We start from the raw sequence: 23,495 nt of genomic DNA, 5'->3' as shown, positions 1-23,495 counted from the left end.
CAAGGGATGGTGGGCTGTGCCCCCTGCAACTAGCAACGGTAACTGGACCTGGAGCTGAGCTGCGCCCTCCACAACTAAGATTAAAAGGACAACAAGTTGACTTGGAAAAAAGTCCTGGAAGTACACACTGTTCCCCAATAAAGTCCTGTTCCCCTTCCCCCCCAAAAAAACCCACATTTTTTTAGCTTAAATGTTCAAATCTGAAAGGTATTATTTTTGAGGAGAAAATGTGAAAGTAAAATGAGAAAAAACAGAAGCTATTTTTTTCATTATTAAATTCCATCTCTCCCACATAAATCTTTTTATATCAAAATTCATTCACATATTTGTTTAAAAAATTATGTCACAATGTTGGACATTACTATAGCAATTACCTCTTACCTCCTACATAAAGTTTTCACTGTTGTAGTGGCTCCTTCCCATCAACTACTATTATTTCTTCCCTTTTTAAAGTAATAGCAGCAAATCCTCTCTTGACCCTATACTTTCTGCTCCCGCTAAAGCCCCATTTCTGTTCTTCGCTGTATAATAAAACACCTAGGAAGAGAGTCAAACTTACTATATAAAATTTTCCTCCCCTTGCTCTTTCTTAAGCCATCTCCAATAATGAGTGCGGTTTCACCATCCCACTAAAAGATACTCTTGTCAAAGTCATCAATGACCTCCACATTGCTAAACCCAATGGTCACTTCTCAGTCTTCCCTTACCTGAACTATCAACAGTGTTTTAAATACTTACCTTTAAAAAAAAATTGAGTTATATTGACATGTAACAAAATACTTACCTTCTTGAGATCTCACCTACAGTCAATGCCATAACCAGAAACCAACTGACATCACCACTTAGCTAACGTCTGATAAGCATCTCCAAAGTAACTTGTCCAAAACTGAATTCCTGACCTCCCCTTAAAAACAATGTACCAGTCTTTGCTATATCAGTTAGTGGCAACTCCCACCTTTCAAGCTGCTCAGTTAAAACAAACAAACATGAAAAAAACAAAAAAAAACAAAAAAAAAAACAAAAACCGTAAGTAATAAGGTCATTTGCATTTGTTGTTCCTTCTGCCTAAATTCTCTTGCCCCAGAAACCCACAGGTCTCAATGGCTCAGCTCTACTCAAATACCATCTTTCAGACCTCCTCTGACCATCCCATTTAAAATTATACCCCACCCACAACATTCCCTGCTTTTTTTCATGGTAACACTTTTCACTATATAACAAAATATATATTCTACTTATTTATTTTAATTTATAATCTGTTTCCCCCTACTAGAAAGAGAACGTTCCATTGGTCTCGGAATTTTTTACTGTTTTGCAGAATCTCCAGAATCTAGAACAGTATCTGGCACATTAACAGGCATTTACTAAATATTTGCTGGATGAATGAACAATTATAAAGAAGTGGTAACTCTGTATGTGGTTTTAAAATATGTGCACAAATTCTTATATACCCTTTTTTAAAGAGGTAGAGCTTAATTCCCCTCTACTTAAGGAGGGCCAGACTTAGTGACTCAGTGCAAACAAATAAAATATGTTATTTGTTAGGAAGTGATGATGTATGACTATGACACTAGATGATAAAAACACATTGGCTACCACCTCGCTCTCCCTTGGAGCACTCATTCTGGGAAGCTAGCTACCATCTCATGAAGAAGACACATCAAACAGCCCTACCAAGAGGGCCACAGGGCAAGGAAGTGAGGCCTCCTGCCAAAAGCCATGTGAGTAAGCCATCCTAAAAGTAAATGTCCAACCCCATTCAAGCTTTCAGATGATCACAGCCATAGCTGACAGCTCGCTTGCAACCACATGACAGACCCTGGGCCAGAAGCCCCTAAAGCCATTCAAGGGTTCCTGAGCCACAGAAACCATGTGAGATAACAAATGTTTTAAAATGCTAAGTTGGAGAGTATTCTGTTAGACAGCAATAGACAACTAATATAGTGGGATTTTAATCACCTGGCATGATCACTTTGGAGAGAAATTTAGCAGTATCTAATAATGCTAAAGATGTATGCATCTAAGAACTCCTGAGTTTTCCAAATGGTATGCCCTCGATGGGTTGAGTGTGACCTTGGTTCAGGAGGGTGGGACCTGGGTAGCTACTTACCACCTTTAGGCCACTTACCACCAACCTCAAGTAACCTCCTCTGTTTGATGAAGAAATATTATCGTTTTGTATGTGTGTCATGGTATTTTAACAGTTGGTGAGTAATATATTATGACCTAGCAATTCCACTTCTAGTTATGTATCTTAAAGACATCTCATACACGTATATAACGATATATTTACTTCAGCGTTTTTCATAATAACGAATGCATGGATATAACCTAATGTCCACCAATCCCTAGTTCTTTTTCATATGAAATGCTATCAAAGTAGATGTCTCCCAAATAATGTTCAGAACTTAAGTCTAGTACATTATTCCTATTAAATTTCATATTATTGCTGTCAGCCTATTTTAAAAAGCATTTTATTTGGAGATCATTTCAAACGTACAAAGTTACTAAAATAAAAATAGGACAAAGAACACCCATATACTCTTTATCCAGATCCACCTACTATTGAAAAAAAAGTACCCCATTTACTTTGTTTTCTAGCTACATATATGTAAACATTGTATATACGTGCATATATGTATAAAAAATATTTTAAATCATGGCTCTTTACTCCTAAATACTTCCACATGCATCCTCTAAGACTAAGGATATTCTTTTATGTAACCAGAGCACAGTTACCAGCTTCATAAATTTACACTACTACCGACCTACCATCTACCATCCATATTCCAAATTATCAGATGGCGTAATGTCCTTTACAGGATCCAGCCTAGGATCAAGAATAGCCATTTACTTGTAACATTTCTCTAGCCTCCTGTAATACTAATTGAGGTTATGCATTCTTGGCCAGAGTACTACATAGGGGACATTGCGTCCCCTTAGCATATCACATATCTGGAAGCACACATTGTCCAACTATTCCTCCTTAGTGCTGGTAATTCTGATCATCCAATCAAGGTGTTGCCTGATTTCTCTACTTTCTAATTACCATTTTTATTCTCTTACAACTAAAAGCAATCTGTGGGGAGACACTTGAAAATAATGCTAACATCCTGCTGCCTAAGCACTTTTGAATATTTGTGTAATACACAAAATTGAGGACTATAAATTCTATTTCTTTCTCCAGGTAGTTAATGCATGTTGAAACAAGCTAAGGAAAAAATATATCACATCAATCAAGATCTCTCTTCAAATACCTTTATCCTGATTAATACATTCTGCAAAAAACTCATCTAATGCTGCTATCATTCACTCTCATCTCCCTACTCTCATACCATCCCAACAAAAACTAACAGGATATGTAACAGAGAAACTTGACCTGGTAGCAGTTCATAAAAAAATATCTAGAGATCTGGGCTTAATAAGCTAACAAATGTGGTATGACTGCTAAAAGCCAGATTCTAGGACTCCAATATTAGAAGTACAATGTTCAAGTAGCAGGTACTAAATATTTCCACTGTACTTCAAATTGGTCAGACCACATGTTGCAAAATATCAATTCTTGAAGGACAATTATTGAAGGACACATCCAGAGGAATATGACAAGAATACTGAATGGTCTAAAATCAGCCTAGAGCACAGAACAGAGAAACATGCTAGTCAATTCTGAATAGGTAAATGACTTATTATGCAAAAGGAAAAATAAGTATACTGCGCCCAGTTTTTGTTACAGCACACAAAACTAGAATCAATGTCTGAAAGATTCATAAAGGCAGATTATAATTACAATTAGAGTTGTACAATAATGTAAGAGTTTGTACTTTGAAACATTAAGTAAAAATCAATGACGATATTCAAGCAGGGGTTGAATTACTTCTTGCATGAATTACTCTAGAGGTTATCTTTGAACTGAGTAGGAATGTCTGAAACAGAAAAACCAGTTGGTTTTCCTGCCCTTTCTGCCAGTCCTTCACCTGTTCCTTCTCTTCCTCTATACAATCACTTAAGGGTTTCAAGGACTACTTGAAATGCTTGGCGCACACTTCATGTACACAAAATAAATTGGCATCCACTTTTTTAAATTGAAGGTTCACCTTCCTTTTGAACCTGAAGTAAGACCTTGCCCTCAGTCCAATGAGTTGAATTCCTCATTAAAAACCCCTCTACTCTTTAATAGTAATTCTTTGCCTCGAATGCCATCCTTCAAAGTTCCCTAATGTTACAAATGGCAGTAGTCAACTCAAAATTTGCCATCTACTTGAAATGTAAAGGATCAATTGTATCTCACGCTTATACGTACTGAGTAAATGACCTGGGTAATTCAGACAGCCTTCTGGTTCTGCAGAAACTTCTAAAATACATAAAGTGCCTAAAATACTGGTACAGGCCCCTAAATGGTATCCTGGCCTCCAATTTTATTACCCTATAATTTTAGCCATTATAGTAGCCAAAACAATCCTTTAAAAACACACTGGATAATGTCACTACCTTACTTCAATAAACAATGATAACAGCTAACACTTATAGAGCACTTATTATATGCCAGGAACTATTTTAAGCATTTTACATGTATTAAGTCATTCAATACTCACAACAGTATGAGGTAGGTACCATTATTAGCCTCCCTTCACAGATGAAAAAAACTCACAATATATTAAGCAATTTGCTCAAGTTTTTACAGTAAGTAATAGCATTGGGATTGGAACCTAGAAATTTTGGATCCAGTCGATCTCTTCACCACTATGGTATACTTCTCTTCAATCCCTTCCCAAAAGCACTTAAAATAAAATTCCTTACCATGATCTAAAAAGCCGTGTAGGATTTAGTTCTTGCCTACCACCCATAATGTCTTCACCAAACTCCTTACCTTAGCCTGTATGGTCCTTCTTAATCACACCTCATTTCCACCTTCATTTTATATCTCAATCTCCTCTCTCACACTGGCTCCAGGTCCTTAAAGACATCAAGCTCTTTCTTTCCTCCCTGCATTAGGATTCTTTGCTTGCAAATGACAATTTCCAGCTCAGGTGAATAATAGACCAAAATGCAACTCAGAAGAAAATCAAGTAGCTCACAGATAGTCAAGAAGCTGGAGAACCAGGAATGAAAACAGGGTATTTCCAAGCAATTAGGTAGGCAAATCCAACCATAGCTATGGACACTGCTGAAGGAGGTCAATACCACTAGGGTTGAATTCATTCCAATCTTTTTTTTTTGGTTTTTGTTTTTAAATTTTGTCCTTACTAAATAAATTCACAATTCAAAGTCCAGAATAGAGAATCTGACTGACTGATCTAGCTGGGGTCATATGCCTGACATTTTGTTTTACAAAAGGACCCTGAATAGGAATGTCTAAACTAAAACTGCTCATAGTAAAAAGAGAATATGTGCTATACAACCCCTAACTCCTTCCCCCCAATAATTGTCCACTAGCTGCTTAATGGCCTTTACAACTGCTATGGCTCTGCTTTGACTGTTATTTTCTTTGCCTCTTCTTTTTTAGGTCTTACTGAAATGACCATCCTCTCTAAAGTAGCCCTCCCCTGTTACCCACTATCCCACCTGCCAATTACTGGCACATCATATTGTTTAATTTCTTTATGACACTTTTTAGAATAACTTTCTAATTTGTTTGCTCATTACCTATTCCCCCCACTAGATTACAGGCTCCATGAAGATTGGGATTATGAGCATTTGATAACCAAAGATAACTAAGAGATAGTAAGAATAGCCATTAAATCGCGCTAAAATAAAACTTCCCAAAGGCGCATTTCCATCATACTGTCTAAAATAGTTTTTCCCCTTCTAAATTATTCTTCATCACAGGACACTGTTTCTTTCTTTCATGGTATTTCCCAATCAGTAGTTATTTCCTTTACAAGCTTACTTCCTTATTGCCTGTCTCCCCAACTACGTAGTCTTGCTCCATGAGGACAGAGTATATCTGTATTATCTCACAAAAGCCTAACGCAGTTCAAAAGCCTAACCAAGTCAGTACTTAGGTTTCTGTTCAAGGAAAGGAGAGTAGGAAAAAATGGGTGAATTCTAGGAGAAATTTTCTTTAGAAAAAAATTTAACTAGCATATCCAAGGTAAGATATCTGAACAGATATAATCCTCTAGTCTTCCTTCCAAAACCAAGTATACCAGGAAATACTTTGATTTTGTCATGGACAATTTCTTTTGCTACCTAAAGAAAAAAAGAGCTTTGGAGACTCTTAAAAGAAATATAAAGGGCTAAAGTACAGAAGAACATTTAGAAATAGTTTTAAGGGTAACATCAAACCTAAGCATATGAATACTTCCCTAAGTATAGATGGGGATTAGCAAAACACTGACCATGACTCATGATCAAAGAGCAATTAGCATGGAAATCCATACTTCAACCTTCCCCTCAATTAGGTTTTACAGCATTTAATATAATATCACCATATTTCTATCCCCATTATGTACCAAACAAGGGTTTAGTTCTCAATCTCCTCTTTTATTTTATCCCCATATGTCATAGAAAATCCAATATGATTTCACCAAATGTAAGTCATACTTACCAAGTGCTCTTGCAACTGCCAGAAAAGGAATCTGGTCAATAACTGTGCTCCTTCTAACAGGTCCATTGTGAGTGAGCCGAGGTCGTTTCCAAACTACACGATTCACCCCCGACTTGTTCATCACGCTAAAAAATAGAGTTCATATAAATACTCTAAATGATTAAAACATGACAAGGTAGCTCAATGTGTTAAATAACTAATAAAATTAGATATATCATCACAAAATAGTGACTTGTTTCAGATATAAAGATGCATAAGCCAAAATTCCTGCTCAGAAAAGAAAGACTATAAAATAGGGCAGATTAAGATGAGAATTTGGAGATTACTGAAGTAGGCTAGACAGAATGCAATGGAAGTATAATGGGAAGAAAAATGAATAGATATGTCAGAAAAGAAAACTAAAAAAATTAAGGGGAGGAAGAAGAGGTTATAAATGGAGATGGATTAAACAACAATAAAAGAAATTGAAAAGGAAAGTTTATATAGTTTTTGAGAGATCTGAGGGTACTCAAAACAGAACTTCAATTTTAATAGTTTTGATTTGAGGAATTAATAGGAAATACATCAATAGAAATATCTATGATTTAGATATTTCTATAATTAGAAATGTGAGATTATACTTTGGAAACAATTGTGGAGATGTAGATTTAAGAGTTACAGAGTAAGAAAATCGTCCTAGAAATCTGGCATAGGAGCAGCAGAAATCTGTAATTAGTACACAGAGGAGCCAGTACATTCTAGTTTGCCTAAAACATGGAAGTATGGTCAAGTCATAGAGCAAAAAAGGTAATCATAAAAAACATTAGAGACAGTCTCTTAACTTGTGCCTGGTATGAATAAAATGGGTGGCTGACCCTTAAATCAATTTACTCATAATCTTCCTAAATGTTTAGAAAAAAATCAGTAGCAGAAAAATCTTTCTCTGGAAGGCTAGAAAAGTTGGGGTTGAAGAGTGGCAAACGACATTTCCAAGAAACAATATTAGCCTACCTGATATTAGGCCCACCTGACAGATGCATACAAAAGACAGAAGTTAATTCCAAAGACTCTCAAAGATAGATGACATTAAGATATTTTAATTACATCTTCTCACTCAGGTCCCATGTGTACCCAGAAACCCTTTGATTATAATCTGGAATTTTATTTCCTCTACAAGCAGGTAAGTGGACAATAATATTCGGCACTGTCCAATACACTAGCTATTTGTGGGTACTAAGCACTGTAAATGTGACTAGTGCAAATGAGAAGCTGAATTTTCAATTTTAATTAATTTATACTTAAATTGCCAGATAGGGCTAGTGGCAACTATGCTGGACAGCACAACGGAGAATGAAGTACAGAAGGATCAGAAAACATTATCAATGTTAACATAGAAGAGAAATTCAAGAGAGTTGCTCATTTACTATCCCTTTTGAGAACCACTTTAATTCACAATTCTGAAATCAACATTGTTCTAGGTCATAAGAATAGGAGTAAGAATATCAAAGCTGATCATTTTGTTATTTTATGCTTTCTTCAAAGTTGAAAGCAAACCAGAGAGTAAAGACTAACTCTACCACTGAGAAGAATCTATGAAACATGAGTCAGGAAGAGACTCCAACATTCTGCCTTCATAACACCTTAAGTCCTATTGTCCTTTCCTAAACCTGCTTCCTAAATAATAAGACTTAATACTGAAGTAATTATAGTAGCTACCCAAATAGTTTCCAATATAACTCTACTAGAAGCCTCTCTTGATATTTAATAATCAAAAATATTATGGTGTCTGTGTCTTTGAGGAACAAAAGACAAAATAATGATACTGGTTAAAACAAAGTTTTAAATCCGGAATCCAAACACCAAAGCAATGGTATAAAAAAATGCTGCTTTTATTGGATTCTTCACTGTTATCCCTTATGATTAAAAGGATTACACAAAAGGAACAGCCTGATACGCAGAGAGCTGACTGAGCAGCAACAGAAGGCTGGAAAAACAGTACTGGCCAATTGCCTAGGGTGAGACAGAGGGAAAGGAGGAAGTAACTTATAATAAAACAGCTCAATTTGTGCAAAAAGACACCTGCTCCCAAATGGTAAATAGCATCTGTCCAACTATCCAGATGGTATTTTAAGAGATAAGACAAAAAACATAAACTCTAAAAAAGTTATTAAAATAAAAGAAAATATAATTTAAAATTTTATACAGAAAAATAAAGAATAGCCAAGAAAAATAAATTTTATAAAATTAATGAGAAGGGATCAGGCCTACTAATATTAAAAATTATAATAAAGCCTCGATTAAAAAGTATGGTTCTGTACATGAACATACAGTATAAAAAAATAGAAAGTCCAGATAAAGACCCAGATACTAAATACAGGAATTCAGTTTATAATTACAAAAGTCCCCCTTGCATGACTGCCAACAGTGGTCTCAGATACAGACTGACATTCACACTTAATAGAATCAAACACACTATATAGCATGAAAACCAGGCTCATTTAACTTTGTGGGGTACAGGACCAGGAATCACAGCATGCCAGCAGGCAGCTTCAGTCATGTTGTCTTCAGCAGTGATGCTTACAGAAATCCAGGAGCTATTTTGTAGTTCCTCACCCCATCCCCACACAACTAGTGAGCATCATATGCCACAGGTTAAGTTTCATATGCCTCAAGAATCAGTGTCTTATAATAACCCAGGATTTCCTGGTCCCTGCACAAATCAAACTGCATGTACACAGGGCAGCTAAGGTCTGTGCTTCCCAACAGAAATTTATAGTGCACTCAAAATCTTCCCTCTCCAGATACAGTTCCATTCAAGGGTCATTCTACAATAAGCAATGTTGCCTCATAATAGAGCTGACATTCCATATTTATCTTAACCAGAGAAACAGTATTAGAAGAGGGTAAGCTCGAGGTCATCCTCCCACTAAAGGATTTTATGCCTGGGAAAGGAAAAGATGTGTAATTGTCCAAGTGGCTACCAGTGGCCATCAAGAAAAAAAAATTTAATCTGTATCTCTACTACACAGCTTAGATTTTAAAATTCTGGAGAGATTAATTAAAATGTAACAGATGAAACCATACAAGTACTAGAAAAGTGGTTCTCAAAATAAGATTCAGGAGCCTCGGAGAGTCCCCCAGACCTTTTCAGGGGTTCTGCAAGGTCAAAATTATTTTCATAATAGTACTAAGACCATGTGTATACATGGTAGAGTTTTTGAGAGGTTGCATGACTTGATATGCTAGTGTATTATAAAACGTGTCAGTATTTGGATGATCTACGTAACTCAGCAAACCAATATTTTAAAAATAACCAATGCCTATGTTACAAAATCATGCATGGGGCTATGTACTATATGATTCCAACTATTTGACATTCTGGGAAGGGCAAAACTATGGAGACAATAACAAGACCAGTAGTTACCAGGAGTAAGGGGTAGGAAGAAAGGATAAATAGGAAGAGCACAAAGGATTTTTAGGACAGTGAAACTATTCTATATGATGCTCTAATGGTAGATACATGTCATTATACATTTGACAAAACCCTAGAATGTACAAAACCAAGAGCAATCCTAAAATAAACTATGGACTTTGGGTGATAATGATGTGTCAATGTACATACAGTCACCAACTGTAACAAATGTACCATCAGGTGCAGGATGTTGACAGTGGGAGAGGCTGTGCACTGCACGTGGTACTAGGACCAGGCAGGGCGTATACCGGAACTCTGTGGTACTTTCCACTCAATTTTGCTGTGAACCTAAAAATTGCTCTAAAAAATAAAGTCTATTAATTTTTTTAAATGCATGGATAAAAATAATCATTTAACCAATGGCTTTTAATTGATATACCTATGGCTCTTAATGTAAGAATATGAAAAGGTCACTGATAGGTAGGATTTTAGTTAACCACACTATTACTAACCTTTAAGAAACTAGCATTTCTTGAGTTTTGGAATAGTACCAAAGGAGAATATCCCCAATACATTGAAAAGCTATTAAAATACTCCTTCCTTTTCCAACTATATATCTATGTAAGACCAAATTTTACTTCAGATACTGCAACCAAAATAACGTATCATGACAAATTGAAAGCAGAAGCAGATAGAGACTTGTGAAAATATAAAACAATGCCAATCCTCTCACTAAATGTTTGTTTTGGAAAATAGCTCTTTTTTCATCAAAAATGTCCTTTATGTTAACACATTATGAGTTTAATGTTATTTTTCAATTAATTAACAAATATTTTTAAATGTCTCCATTTTAATTACTATTGTAAAAACAAAAAGCTCTTTGAGGTCCTCAATTTTTAAGAAGGTAAAGCGTTCATGAGACCAAAAATATTCATAACCGCTGTACTAGAAGAAACTATAGAAGGCTTTAATAATGTCAGTGGGAGAATTGTACATATGGCACAAAAGACAAAAATCATAACAGAAGAAAAAGATACATTTAACTACATTAAAATAAACTTCCAGGAGCATAATCAAAATTTCAGAAAAAAAAAATTTCAGGAATAGAATCAAAAGACAAACTGAAAACAACATCTGAAACTTGTATCACATGCATTAATTTCTCTAATGTGTAAGTTGCTCCTATATATTAATTCAAAAAAGGCTAACAACCTTCCCCCAAGATGAAGAAACAATATAAACAAATACAAAAAGGAAATATAAATGGCTCTTAAACAAATAAAACAATACTCAACCTTTCTCATAAGATAAATTCAAATGAAAACATCACTAAGATGCCTTTTTGAAACCTAAAATTGGATATGATCAAAAAAGTTCTGTAGGGGCTGGCCCAGTGGCTCACGCGGTTAGAGCTCCATGCTCCTAACTCCGAAGGCTGCCGGTTCGATTCCCACATGGGCCAGTGGGCTCTCAACCACTAGGTTGCCAGTTCAATTCCTCGACTCCTGCAAGGGATGGTGGGCAGCGCCCCCTGCAACTAAGATTGAACACGGCACCTTGAGCTGAGCTGCCACTGAGCTCCCGGATGGCTCAGTTGGTTGGAGCGCATCCTCTCAACCACAAGGTTGCCAGTTGGACTCCCGCAAGGGATGGTGGGCTGCACCCCCTGCAACTAGAAACACAACTGGACCTGGAGCTGAGCTGCGCCCTCCACAACTAAGACTGAAAGGACAACTGGAAGCTGAACGGCACCCTCCACAACTAAGATTGAAAGGACAACAACTTGACTTGGAAAAAAGTCCTGGAAGTACACACTGTTCCCCAATAAAGTCCTGTCCCCCTTCCCCAATAAAATCTTAAAAACAAAAAAAGGGGGGGGGGGGTTAGATTTCCTTTACAAAAAAAAAAAAAAGTTCTGTAAGTATATTGTCAAGAGCATCCACATATACTGCTGATAGAAGTGTAAACTGGTACAAATTCCACGGAGACAAATAGTTATCAATATTCAAAACATCAATATTCTTTGGCCCAGGAAGTCCACTTCTAGATAATGATCATACAAATATACTTGCACTGTACAAAAAGATGCATGTGCAGGATTTTTTTGTTTTACAATAGTGTTTGTAATAACAACAACAAAAAGACTATCCTTCAACAGGAGACTAATTAAATGTTACGGATACAGTAATGCCCGTTTCTTGCACATAGAGAGGAACTGGGTGGCCTGTGGGACAGTAGTACTTGAGAGACCTTTGATAGCACATTATTTTATGCTACCTAAATTTTAGCCAAATGAATGCTATCATTAAAAAAGTATGCATGCATATATATGCACATATATAGACACATACATACATGTATATGTATATATGTAAATCACTCAGAAAATTAACATTTGGTGTATTTATATCCTATTCCTATTTCTCTACATAGTTGAGATTACACTACAAATATAATTTTATATCCTATTTATTCTTTGACCAGTAGGCCTTCTCCTGTTATTAAAAATTTCCCATAATATGGGAGTTCGTTATAATACTTACCTTTACTTGTTTGAAGATTTTTGTAACACCATGATTTTTTAAAAATTTATGTATAAACATTATTTTAATGGTTATTTTATATTCAATGTTATGAATAAGTATTATAATATCCTTAACCATTCTCCAGCTATTGGGTCTTCTAGTTATTTCCGGCCTTTAATAGTCATTAAACATTGCTGCATTCAATAACTGTTCAGATATTTTGGTCCACTTTCAGATTTCTTCTTTAGAGTCCAGAAATTATTAAGTCTATAACATTTAAAGCTACTGCTATGTATTAATATATTCCATATAGTCGTACCAATTTATAATGCTACCAACAGACTACCTCTTTCAACAAAAATAGTTAAGAAGTACCTCTTTGGTTTTTTTAATTTTTGCTAGTCAAATAGAAAGAGAGTTTCATTTCAATGTTAAAATGTTTTCAAGTGTTTATTACTCTTCTGTATTTTTGTTGTTCAAATTTCCTCGATCCATCTGGGGATGACAGTGTTTTACTTACTGATTTTTTGAATTCCTTATAGTTTAAGGATATTCATTCTTTTCCCCAGTATATTATTTTCCTGAAAAAGACCATTTTGATTTAATTAAAAAAAAGAAAGAGAGGCAAGTAATATCATGGCAAGGCTTTAGTTAGAATGATTATTTAGAAAACAGTAGATTCTATTTAACTTGCCTCAGACTCAATTTTTACAAATGAGTATTGGGAGAATGTAAAAATTTTCTCCTGTTCTTCATTTCTCTGGTTTTTTAGAATAAGCTTACATTTTAGTTTGTATCATAAAAATATTATGCTGAAGTCGATTTTAGTTCATAGTTTATAAACTATCTATACATTGAAACAATAAGGTGAAACAGAGAAAAGAAGAAAGGTTTGCAGCACATATGAATAGAAATCAAAGAAAAAAAGCTGAAGGTTAATTCTAACAAAATTTATTCCCAAACCCAGATTCACACCATTCTACTCTGGAACTCGAAGGACTGCTCTGCTCAGATTCTGAAGATCTTGCTGATCAGTATGTAAAAGGTTTTCATAAATCCTTGTATGTGTTGTTACTTGAGTCCCACTAAAATATTATTTCCCTTTGGAATCATTACCAGAAACAAAACTCAATTCAAAATAATGAGATAAATATGAACACACATGGTACTTTATCAGGCAAACTAAAACTCTGCAATACCAAGCAAGTCACTTCATTAAAAGAGAGCAGTAGATCAATCTGGTTAATAAAGCAGAAAAGGACTAAATAGAAAAAAAAGAGGAAAGACAAAACAGCACAATGATTACCTCCCACCAAGTCCTTCGATTCGTTCTCTTTCCTTGGGAAGTTCTGGCTTATGATCTTGTGTTACTTCCACAGCTCTAATGAAATCATCCTTCGGATCATCCTGAATTCCAAGAACCACCCCTGAGTCACCCACGTGAGCTACATACATCTTCATGCCCCGTATGATGACCACACTGGCAGTTGTCCCTGAGGTGCTGGGAAGACCTGTCATAGTCTTTGGCCATTCCGCTGTAACAAGAAATAAAATATTTTACTCTTCCAGGTATAAACATCAACACTGTATCAGAATATAAAAGGCAACAACATATGCTGAATTAGCATGTTAAAATTTGAATTAACATTGGAAAAAATTTCACAAAAACATTTTGAAAGTTTCTAAAGGACTTGTGTTAATCCCTTCATCAATACATTAATAAATTAATTTTATAAATAATGTAATAACATTACAACCATCACACTAATCCTAGGAGAAAAATATTACAGGATAGATTTACTAGTTCAACCTGAGTCTTAGTCCTAACTACATTTAGTGGCAAGAATGTTTAGAGTTTTGATACTTTTATTTAGTATATGAGGTATAGCCAGTAGCTTAGCACCTGTTTATTAATCTCTCTTTGAAAAGATTTTCAGGAAAAGCTACGTGATTTGTTTTTGAATAAACTATTTTGAATACTCAACCTAATAAACACCATTTATTGAGTACCTACTGTGTACCAAGCTCTGTGCTAAGAGCTTTACATGTATTATCTAAAATAATACTTGGAACAAACCTATGAGATCGGTAAGATTATTCCCATCATTTTCATTTTACTTCCTTCATTTTCATGAGGAAATCAATACTTTGAATCGTTAAAGAACTTGTTCAAGATAATTCAAATATTAAGTGGCAAAGATCCCCATATTTAATTCTAAAACATACAGTAATTAAATTCTGTCATTTAAAAATTCTGAAATACTCAGTAATACTAAACTATAACTTATAGCTCAAGATAGCAGACTGCATCCAAACACTAACATATTCTCCCCTCCAAATCCCATTGAAAGGGCAAAATACAAATATTAGAAGAGGTCCATAGCAATCACAAAACACAGAGAAGGGTCATAAGCAAATCTGAGGAACTCCTGGATTTTAAACAAATGGAATTATATTGAGGGGGAAATCAGAACGCAAAACTTGTAATCTAACATAAGTTAAAAGCACAGTCAGTAAAGAAGGCAGTATATCAGTTTTCCCTGTTAACAGAGCCCCAGAAAAGCTCAAACTCAGAGGCAGTGGCAAAGGCTGAAGGCAGGAATGGATGGTAGAAGCTTGGCAGATTCATTTAAAACTGCAGGAACTAGGTCACGGGCCTACATTCTCTGCATGTAAAGGTGAGACATTTTAGTTCCTAAGCTGCCAGTAACTATAATATCTCGTTTTGAAGGAAAGTAATGTATCTGTTGCTAGGGTCATCAGGGTCTCAGAGGGAATGAGGGAACGAGAAGAAATGTGGCCTAAAAAGCTGGACATGCCATACAACTTTCATAGCCACAAGGCTTCACTAATATATTCAGACTAACTAGTTCCTTTCTTTTTCAATATTATATACGCTGAAAAGACATCTCTTGAACCCTACAGTGCCATCTCTCCATCCCATGCTACAGATGGAATCCACCCAACAGAGGGCCCTGTTACTCATAGCAGAGGGTTGCTCGCAGTATATGAAATAATGGCCTTCACAACTGCTGAGGGAACCCAGACCAGCTGTCGATATTGATGAAAGTAGAAATGTATACACATGCACATATGTAAAACCACCTGAAATAAACATGACATATAGTAAGTGCTCAATAAATGTTAGTTTTTGTTGTTATAACCATCTTTTAAGAAAAGAAAGTAGCCTGAGAGGCACCAAGAGGAGTATGTGAAAAGAAAATTCCCCCCCCCAAAAAAAAAAAACATTTGTGGAAAAATCAAAAGAATCTATAGGAAGATTATTGGCATTGATAAAATTCAGTTAGTTACTGGATATAAATATTGTTATATAAAATATCAATTCTATTTCTGTAAATCAGCAACTAAAAATTACAAAATGTAACTTTTAAAAAATCAAGTCCAGGTACATTAAAAACCTAACATGAAAAACAAAGCTAAAATACGTGAAGATATATAGGAAGGTACATTCATGATCTTTAGGGAAGAACTCCCTAAAGACAAAAAATGGGCTAGCCATACAAAGAAAGTAATTGCGGAGTTGTACTACCATCAAAATTAAGAGTTCCTATTCATCAGAAGATAGCATTACTAGAGTGAAAAGACAAGGCACAGGATAGGAGAGGATATATTTGTAATATATATACAGCAAAGGAATGGTATCCAGAATACATCAAATACTCCTACAAATAAAATCAATCAGAGTACCCAATAGAAAAATGGATAAAAAGCTTGAACATTGAACAGGTCTTTCACAAAAGAGAAAACCCAAACAGCCAAAAAACATGCAAAGGTGTTCAGCTTCTTCCATTAACAGCAAAATAAAAATTAAAAACCACAATGAGATATCACTGCATAATTATCAGATTGCATAAACTAAAGTTTGACAATAGTATGTGTGGTTAAGAATGTGGAACAACATGTCCTATCATCAGCCACTGGTGGAGTATAAACTGGTACAACAACTTTAGAAAACATCTAGGTATTATCTATTAAAGGTAAAGATTGTATGCTCTTTGACTACCTCTAGACATATACCATCAAGTAATGTACATGTATATACAATATATATGAATGTTCATAGCAGCACTGTTCACGTGGGCTAAAAATGAGCTACAACCCAAATGCCCTTCAACATGACAACAGACTACATACACTACACGTAACACACTCTCACTAGAAGCATGAGATAAAAGACTACATACAGCATGATTTTCTTCAAAAAAACAAACTATTGTGTTTATAGACAAGTGGTAAAACTATTAAGAAAAATAAATAAAGCACTACAGAACTATCATCATAATAGGATGGTGGTTACCGCTCGGGCGAAAATAGAAACGTGAGGTCAGGAGGGACATACAGGGACTTGCGGAGCGCAGGAGATGTTCTCTTTCTTACCCAGATAGTGTTCATTTTATAACTATTCATTAAATTGCACATTTATGCTTTATGGCCTTTTCAGTGTGTTATATTTCACAATTTTTTAAAGTTGAAAGAAAAAAATAAGAGGAAGAAGGCATGAAATTTGCAGGCATAGAGTACAGCAGGCAGCTCCTTAGCCCATCCGATTTTGCAGTTTGGTTATAGACATCATTTCCCAGAAGCTTAGCCTAAAGTATATTGTATGTTTCTTTAGCCCTTTCCATTATTTTGTGGGTTAACTAAAGCTTTTGCTAAAACCTTTTCTTTTTAAACAAGTAAAAATAGATTCTATTTTCTGCAGCTAAGAATCTAAACAACAAAATCTATTATCACAATCAAGGTTAATGAGGTGAACTTCCAGAAAGAAGGGAGCACATTTAGAAAATAAAATTTACCTACAACTATGCAAGTAATTACAGCTGTTTGCAAAAAGCACCTAAAACAAAATGGAAAAAAGCTAAAAATAAAAGGATATTCAAAGATACAATATTAACATTATTTAAATCACATTTTGGGTCAAAAGCACTAATATGTAACAGAGATATTCTGCAATGATCTAAAAATACTGAATGCTTTCTCTATTCATTTGAAATGTCACCTTTTATCATATGCTACGTTTTGCCTCAGATCTATTTCTGGACTCATGCTACTAGTCTATTTATGGTACTTTTTAATAATTGGGAGTTTATCCCCGATTATTCTTCTTTTTCAATATTCTCTTAAGTATTTTTCCAGATGAAATTTAGAAGCAACTTGCAAAATTAAAAAAACAAACCCTGCTGAGGTTCTGATTGAAACTTCAGTCAATTTATATATTACAGAATTGTCTTCCTTAATTACTCTTCCTTGTTTTCTACTTTACACCTCAATCTTTTAATTTTAAAATAATGACCTAAAACTAGGAGCATATTAAAAAGACAGTATCAGATAGTATATAAATTCTGACTTAAGTATTCTAAGCAAGAAAATAAGCATGAGTCATTAAAAAAGACTAATACATTTTATAACAAAAATATAAAATTTCTGTATCAAGTAAAGCTATTATAAATAGAATAGAATATATACGTTCTCTGTGATAAATTTAAAACTTGGGGTACTGATGTACTTACCATGTACCAATTAATATTAATATATACTGAGTCATTTACGTCTCAGAAGGTAGTTACTACTATCATTATCTCTATTTCAGAGTTGAGGATTCTCTGGCACAAAGAGGTTTTACCCAAGGTCACACAGGTAGTAAGTGGTTTCACCCAAGGTCACACAGGTAGTAAGTGGAAAAGCTGGGATTCAAACCCAGGTAAGCCCTCCTACTAAACACTATGCTAAGAGGTCTTAGAGAATTCTAATGCCAAAGTAGTACAGACAGGTAAAAGCCTTCAGGAAAGCAATCTGAAAATGCGTGTCAACAACCATCAAAAGATACACATCCTTGAACTAAATAGCTCAGTTTTGAGAATTTTTCCCCCTTAGGAAATAATCCAAATGAAGGAAAAAGCTATGCTGCTTTCATTTTAGTCCTTATTTATAGTATTAAGTCTAGTGCACACTTGTCCAGCACATTTCCCCTTCTAGCACTAGCATCCTGATTCTGTTCTGGATTAACAGCCTCTACTGCATAGGGTCCTTAGTGGAACTGAAAAACTTGCTATCTCCTGGCCTGGGGGTAGGAAAACCACCTAAACTAAACCAGACTCTCAGGTATTTGTGTCTTAGATGGTAAGGCATAAAGCCAGAAAACTATTGGAGACTATTGCAGATTCATCCCAGAGGCTAAAATTTTTTGAGTGTCCACTAGTTCCTAAAGCCCCAGAAGTACCCTGGTTCTGTCCGTTTTGAGACCTGTGAGCTACCTAATGTCCTTCCAATAAATTCCAGAGTTCTTTTCCCTCCTTAATGTAGAATGAGTCTGTTTGTATTATTTTCAAAGAACTGTAATAAAAAACTAGTACCACAGAGTAGGTTGCAGGCCAGCATGGGCCAGGGAGCTGTGTCCTACACAACCAGACTGAGACTGAGAAACAACAGCTTGAACTGGAGTGCGAGGGGAGGCAGAAGCAGGAGGAAAAAATTTAAAAACAGTAAGCAGATAGTCTGCAGTCAGCATACTAGCTTAGAACTGTAGTTAAAACTTTTCTGGGTCAGCTAATACAAACACAGGCCAAACACTGGTCTAAGATGCCATATGACTCTGAGAAAACAACAAATAATTTGATATGACTGTTATGGGTTGAACTGTGTCCCTCCAAAATATGTATGTTGAAATTCTAACACCCAGTTTGTGACCTTACACACTCAGAATGTGACCTTATTTGGAAATAGGGTCTTTACAGAGGTAATCAAGTTAAAATAAGGCCATTAGGGTGGGCCCTAATCCAGTAGGACTAGTATTATAAAAAGAGGAAATTTGGACACAGGGACAAACACACAAGGGGAAGATGTTGTGAGACACAGAGAGAAAATGGCCATGTGACTGAAGTGATACATCTACAAGCCAGGGAATGACAGGAATTGCTGGTAAACACCAGAAGCGAAAAGTGAGGAAAGATTCCCCTTAGAGCTTTTAGAGTATAGAGATTGGCCCTGCTACCACCTTGATTTTGGACTCCTGACCTTCTAGAACTGTGAAACAATAAATTTCTGTTGTTTTAAGCCAACTGATTTTTGGTACTTTGTTACTGTTAGCTACTGTTGGTACTTTCTAGAGCTGTCAAGAGCTAACAAAATAATATAAAGAAAACAATTCAAAGACCTGGGGAGATAAGGCTCTTAGATTAAATCTATTATACGTATATGCATCCCACTTATCCAACCCAAGAAAGGTTCAGAAGACTCTCTCTTCACTTTAATGCTTAAGGAAGAAATTAGGCAAACATCAAAAATCTTTTAAACACATTTTATTGCCTCTTCCCTCTAAGTAAGGAATATTAATAAAAGAGGCTGCAACTAAAATGGGTTCCCTGATCTCTGTGGGGATGGGAGAACCCTGAGGTAACAGATATCAGACAGGAGTTAACTATCCAAAGCAAAGTTGGCAGGGTTACCTAATTGACAACAGGGCAGAAGAAAAATTGGATCTCCAGAATGGTGCGTCACTCACAAGGCCTTATTTGATTTAAAGAACCAAAAATAAAACAAGTAACAAAGAAAATGAAAGACAAAAGAAAAATCTTACGAGTTTAGTAAAGGAGAACGGTTTACCTTCTTCTAAGTGATGTGTGGCCATTTTCACATGTAGCTGTGCACCAATGAATGAGAAATACCCATATTAAGTAACTACTGAATGAATGGCTCAAAGATAATAATTCTGGGGCTACAGAACACAACCACAGTTCACTGGTCAAGAGCTAAGGAGGTCAACTACTAAACAGGACTTTGAATCCAGCACATCTCAAACCCAATGAAATCCCAAACCTATTCCACAGCTAGTTTAGTCCCCAAATAACCTCAGCAACTAATAGCTTCCCCTCACAGCTCTTGATTGACAGGTCAGGAAGCCTATTATGGCAGAAAAAGCCAAGTGCAAGACTTTGGAGCACTGCACCAAAGACACTCTCCTATGAAATAGTAAATTAAACACATTATCACATCTCTCAAAGAATCACAAAGATTGATGTCACCATTTAAACATAAAAGCAGCGTGGCATCCTATACATTCCATTCGATAGTTTGACCATTGCAAAAGTCGTGGAAAATGACAGTGGATTATAATCAAACAATGATTCCAAATGCAGCTGCTATTTCTGATTTATTCTCTTTACTGAAAGAAAGAAATATAGCCTTGGCTGTCTGGTATGCATCCAGCAGCAGGGGCCCTGATGAAACCGCTACCTAAGTTCCTGGAAGTATCCAGGTTTCTGATCTTTCTGAGACTTGTTCTTCAAGTTTACTTTTTCTTTATTGTATGAATAACTGAAAGAATTTCTTTTTCTTGAACCAAAGAGACTACACTGCCACCAAGACATCCCATCACGCCCAAATATTATAGTATCTAATGGCTACATTAGAATACAACAAAGGTATTCTCCTTCATAACCAGAATCAACCATCAAAATCATGAAATTAACAGTGATACCACTACCATCTAATCCATACATCTCATTCAAATTTCATCTATTATCCTAATAATATGCTTTATAATAAAAGGATAAAATTCAGGATCCTTTGTTATAATTACTTATGTCTCTTTCAATCTGGAATTATTCCTCAAAGTATCCTTGATGGTTTTTAGAAATACTAGGCCAATCATTTCAAGAATGTCTCTCAATTTGGGTTTGTTTCAAGTTTTCTCATTTTTGTATTCAGATTATGCATTTTTGGCAGGAATATCACAGCAGATTTAAATATGATTTTCTCAGTGCAAGCAGTATACACATTCAATTTGTCCCATTAAAAATTCTGCTACCTTTGATCTCTTCATTAAAGTAGTATCTACCAGGTTTCTCCACTATAATCTCTTTCCTTACGCACTTAATAAGTATTTCATAGGAAGACAATCTGAGACAATGAAAATATCCTTGTAGTGGGTTGAGTGGTACCCTCTTCTCCCAAATATATGCCCACCTGGAACCTGTGAATGTGACCTTATTTGGGAAAAGGGGTTTTGTAGATGTAATCAGGTTAAAAATATTAAGAAGAGATCATCCTGGATTAGAGTGGGACCTAAATGCAAAGACAAGTAAGTATCCCTAAAAGAGAATAGAAGGGGAGAAGACACAAAAAGAGGTGATACCATATAAAGACAGTGGAGACTGTGTTATGCATTTACAAGCCAAGAAATGCCAAGGATGGCTGGCAACCATCAGAAGCTAAGAGAGAACATGGAACAGATTCTCTCTCAAAACCTCCAAAAAGAAACCAACCTTTCCGACAACCTGGATTTCAGACTTCTAACCCCCAGAACCATGAGAATAAATTTCTGTTTTAAACCACCCAATCTGTGCTAATTTGTTACAGTACCTCTAGGAAACTAATGTAATTCTGTTCCTCAAATTTTCACCCACTAGTTTTATCATGTATGATAACTAGTTTCTTGCTTGAGTCAATTATTGTGATGGTTAACAAATATGATTTTCTAGTTCTACAATTCCTTCTACATTTATTAGTGGACTTTTACTGTAAATAAAAGTTTTACATCAGCTTTATTAATAGCCAAAAACTTCAGACAACCCAAATGTCCATCAATAGGTAAACAAACTGTGGTATATCTATACAATGGAATATTACCTGGTAATAAAAAGGAACGAACTATTGATATATGCAACAACGCGGTAGCAGAGATTATCTAATACTGATCAAAAGTAATGATTAACAAACACGAAAAAAAAGAGTACTTGATAAATATGGCAAACTCTTTCAGATCATGTAATATGTAAGAGGGTGAAGGTCCTCGACAATAAAAACTGAGATATACCAAACTAAATATACAGGTTTAAATTTCATGATTTAAGAGTTTTCTTCAAATTTAGTTCTATCTCACTTTCCCTGCACCTCTCCCAGCCTCTTTTCTGCATCTGTCTTTGTCTTTAAATTTAAGGTAATGAAAACTATGTCAAACCTAGAACCAACAATTCAGGTTAAGACCAGTTTCTTCCTAATTCCTTTGGTCATATTCTTTAAAGTAAATGCTCTGATCTTCAGTCAAACTAAGTTACCAAACAAACTTCACATTTTCTCTTCCTTTATAAATACTGTGATAAATTTTCCTCACTCACATCAGAGATCACATTTCATTTCTTTCAGTAGTTTGGTGTTATCTTTCTATTGGCTTTCTTGATAACATAAGTCAACAAACTATGATACACACAGGGAAAAAACGACTTTATACACTATCTTATTTGAACTATCAAGAGAAAAGGGTAATAAGAACATAATTTCAAATGAATAAACCTAAAAAAGCATATACAAACGTTACAACATTATTTCTTAGAAAGCAAGCATACCACAAGAACAGTAAATCCATACATTTGAACATACATAAATTAGGCATGTACAATAACTTAAGATCAGGAAGTAATGAAAAAATTTCAATATAAAAAAATGACTTTTTAAAAAAGGATATATTCATATACTCTCTCATTCCATGCTGTATTTATCAAATCCTCAAGACAAAAATATAAATGATTTAAAAATTTTTAGATAATTTTTCCTTTGTAAATTTGGGAAGGGTACACAAGATGCTAGAGAAGTCAAGTTTAATATTAATTAAATAAATCAAGATGGGCTTAGCAAGACAGAAGAGGTGTTCTTTAAAAATATAAGAAAGGCCTTCACACCCATTAATATGACTAGTATTTTTTTAAAAAGGAAAATAACAAGCATTGGCAAGGATGTGGAGAAATCAGAACACTTGTGGCATTGCTAGTAGTAACATAAAATGATGAAGCTGCTATGGAAAGTGTGGTGATGCCTCAGAAAGTTAAACAGAATTACTATATGATCCAGCAATTCCATTTCTAGGTTTTATACCCAAAAGAACTAAAAACAGAGACTCAAACAAATACTTGTTCACAAAAGGTGAAAACAACCCAAATGTCCATAAACAGATGAATGGATAAACAAAAAATGTATGTGTATGTATACATACATACACACATATATATGTATACAA

At 35.1% G+C, this 23,495-nt stretch overlaps 1 protein-coding gene across 2 annotated transcripts in view; it reads right to left on the bottom strand.

Annotated features, from left to right (window-relative positions):
* PPM1D (protein phosphatase, Mg2+/Mn2+ dependent 1D) overlaps positions 1-23,495 on the bottom strand; it is a 70,202-nt gene that overhangs the window by 14,577 nt on the left and 32,130 nt on the right. For both annotated transcript variants that reach the window (XM_074320595.1, XM_019732496.2), the window contains 2 exons: positions 13,770-13,998; positions 6,548-6,672 (listed from right to left, as the gene is read on the bottom strand). In XM_074320595.1, coding sequence (XP_074176696.1) covers positions 6,548-6,672; positions 13,770-13,998 — 354 coding nt within the window. The remainder of the gene's footprint in view (positions 1-6,547; positions 6,673-13,769; positions 13,999-23,495) is intronic.

The sequence above is a fragment of the Rhinolophus sinicus genome, linkage group LG15 (assembly GCF_036562045.2).
Source record: "Rhinolophus sinicus isolate RSC01 linkage group LG15, ASM3656204v1, whole genome shotgun sequence".
Taxonomy (NCBI): domain Eukaryota; kingdom Metazoa; phylum Chordata; class Mammalia; order Chiroptera; family Rhinolophidae; genus Rhinolophus; species Rhinolophus sinicus.
This window is presented reverse-complemented; position numbering and strand designations above follow the sequence as displayed.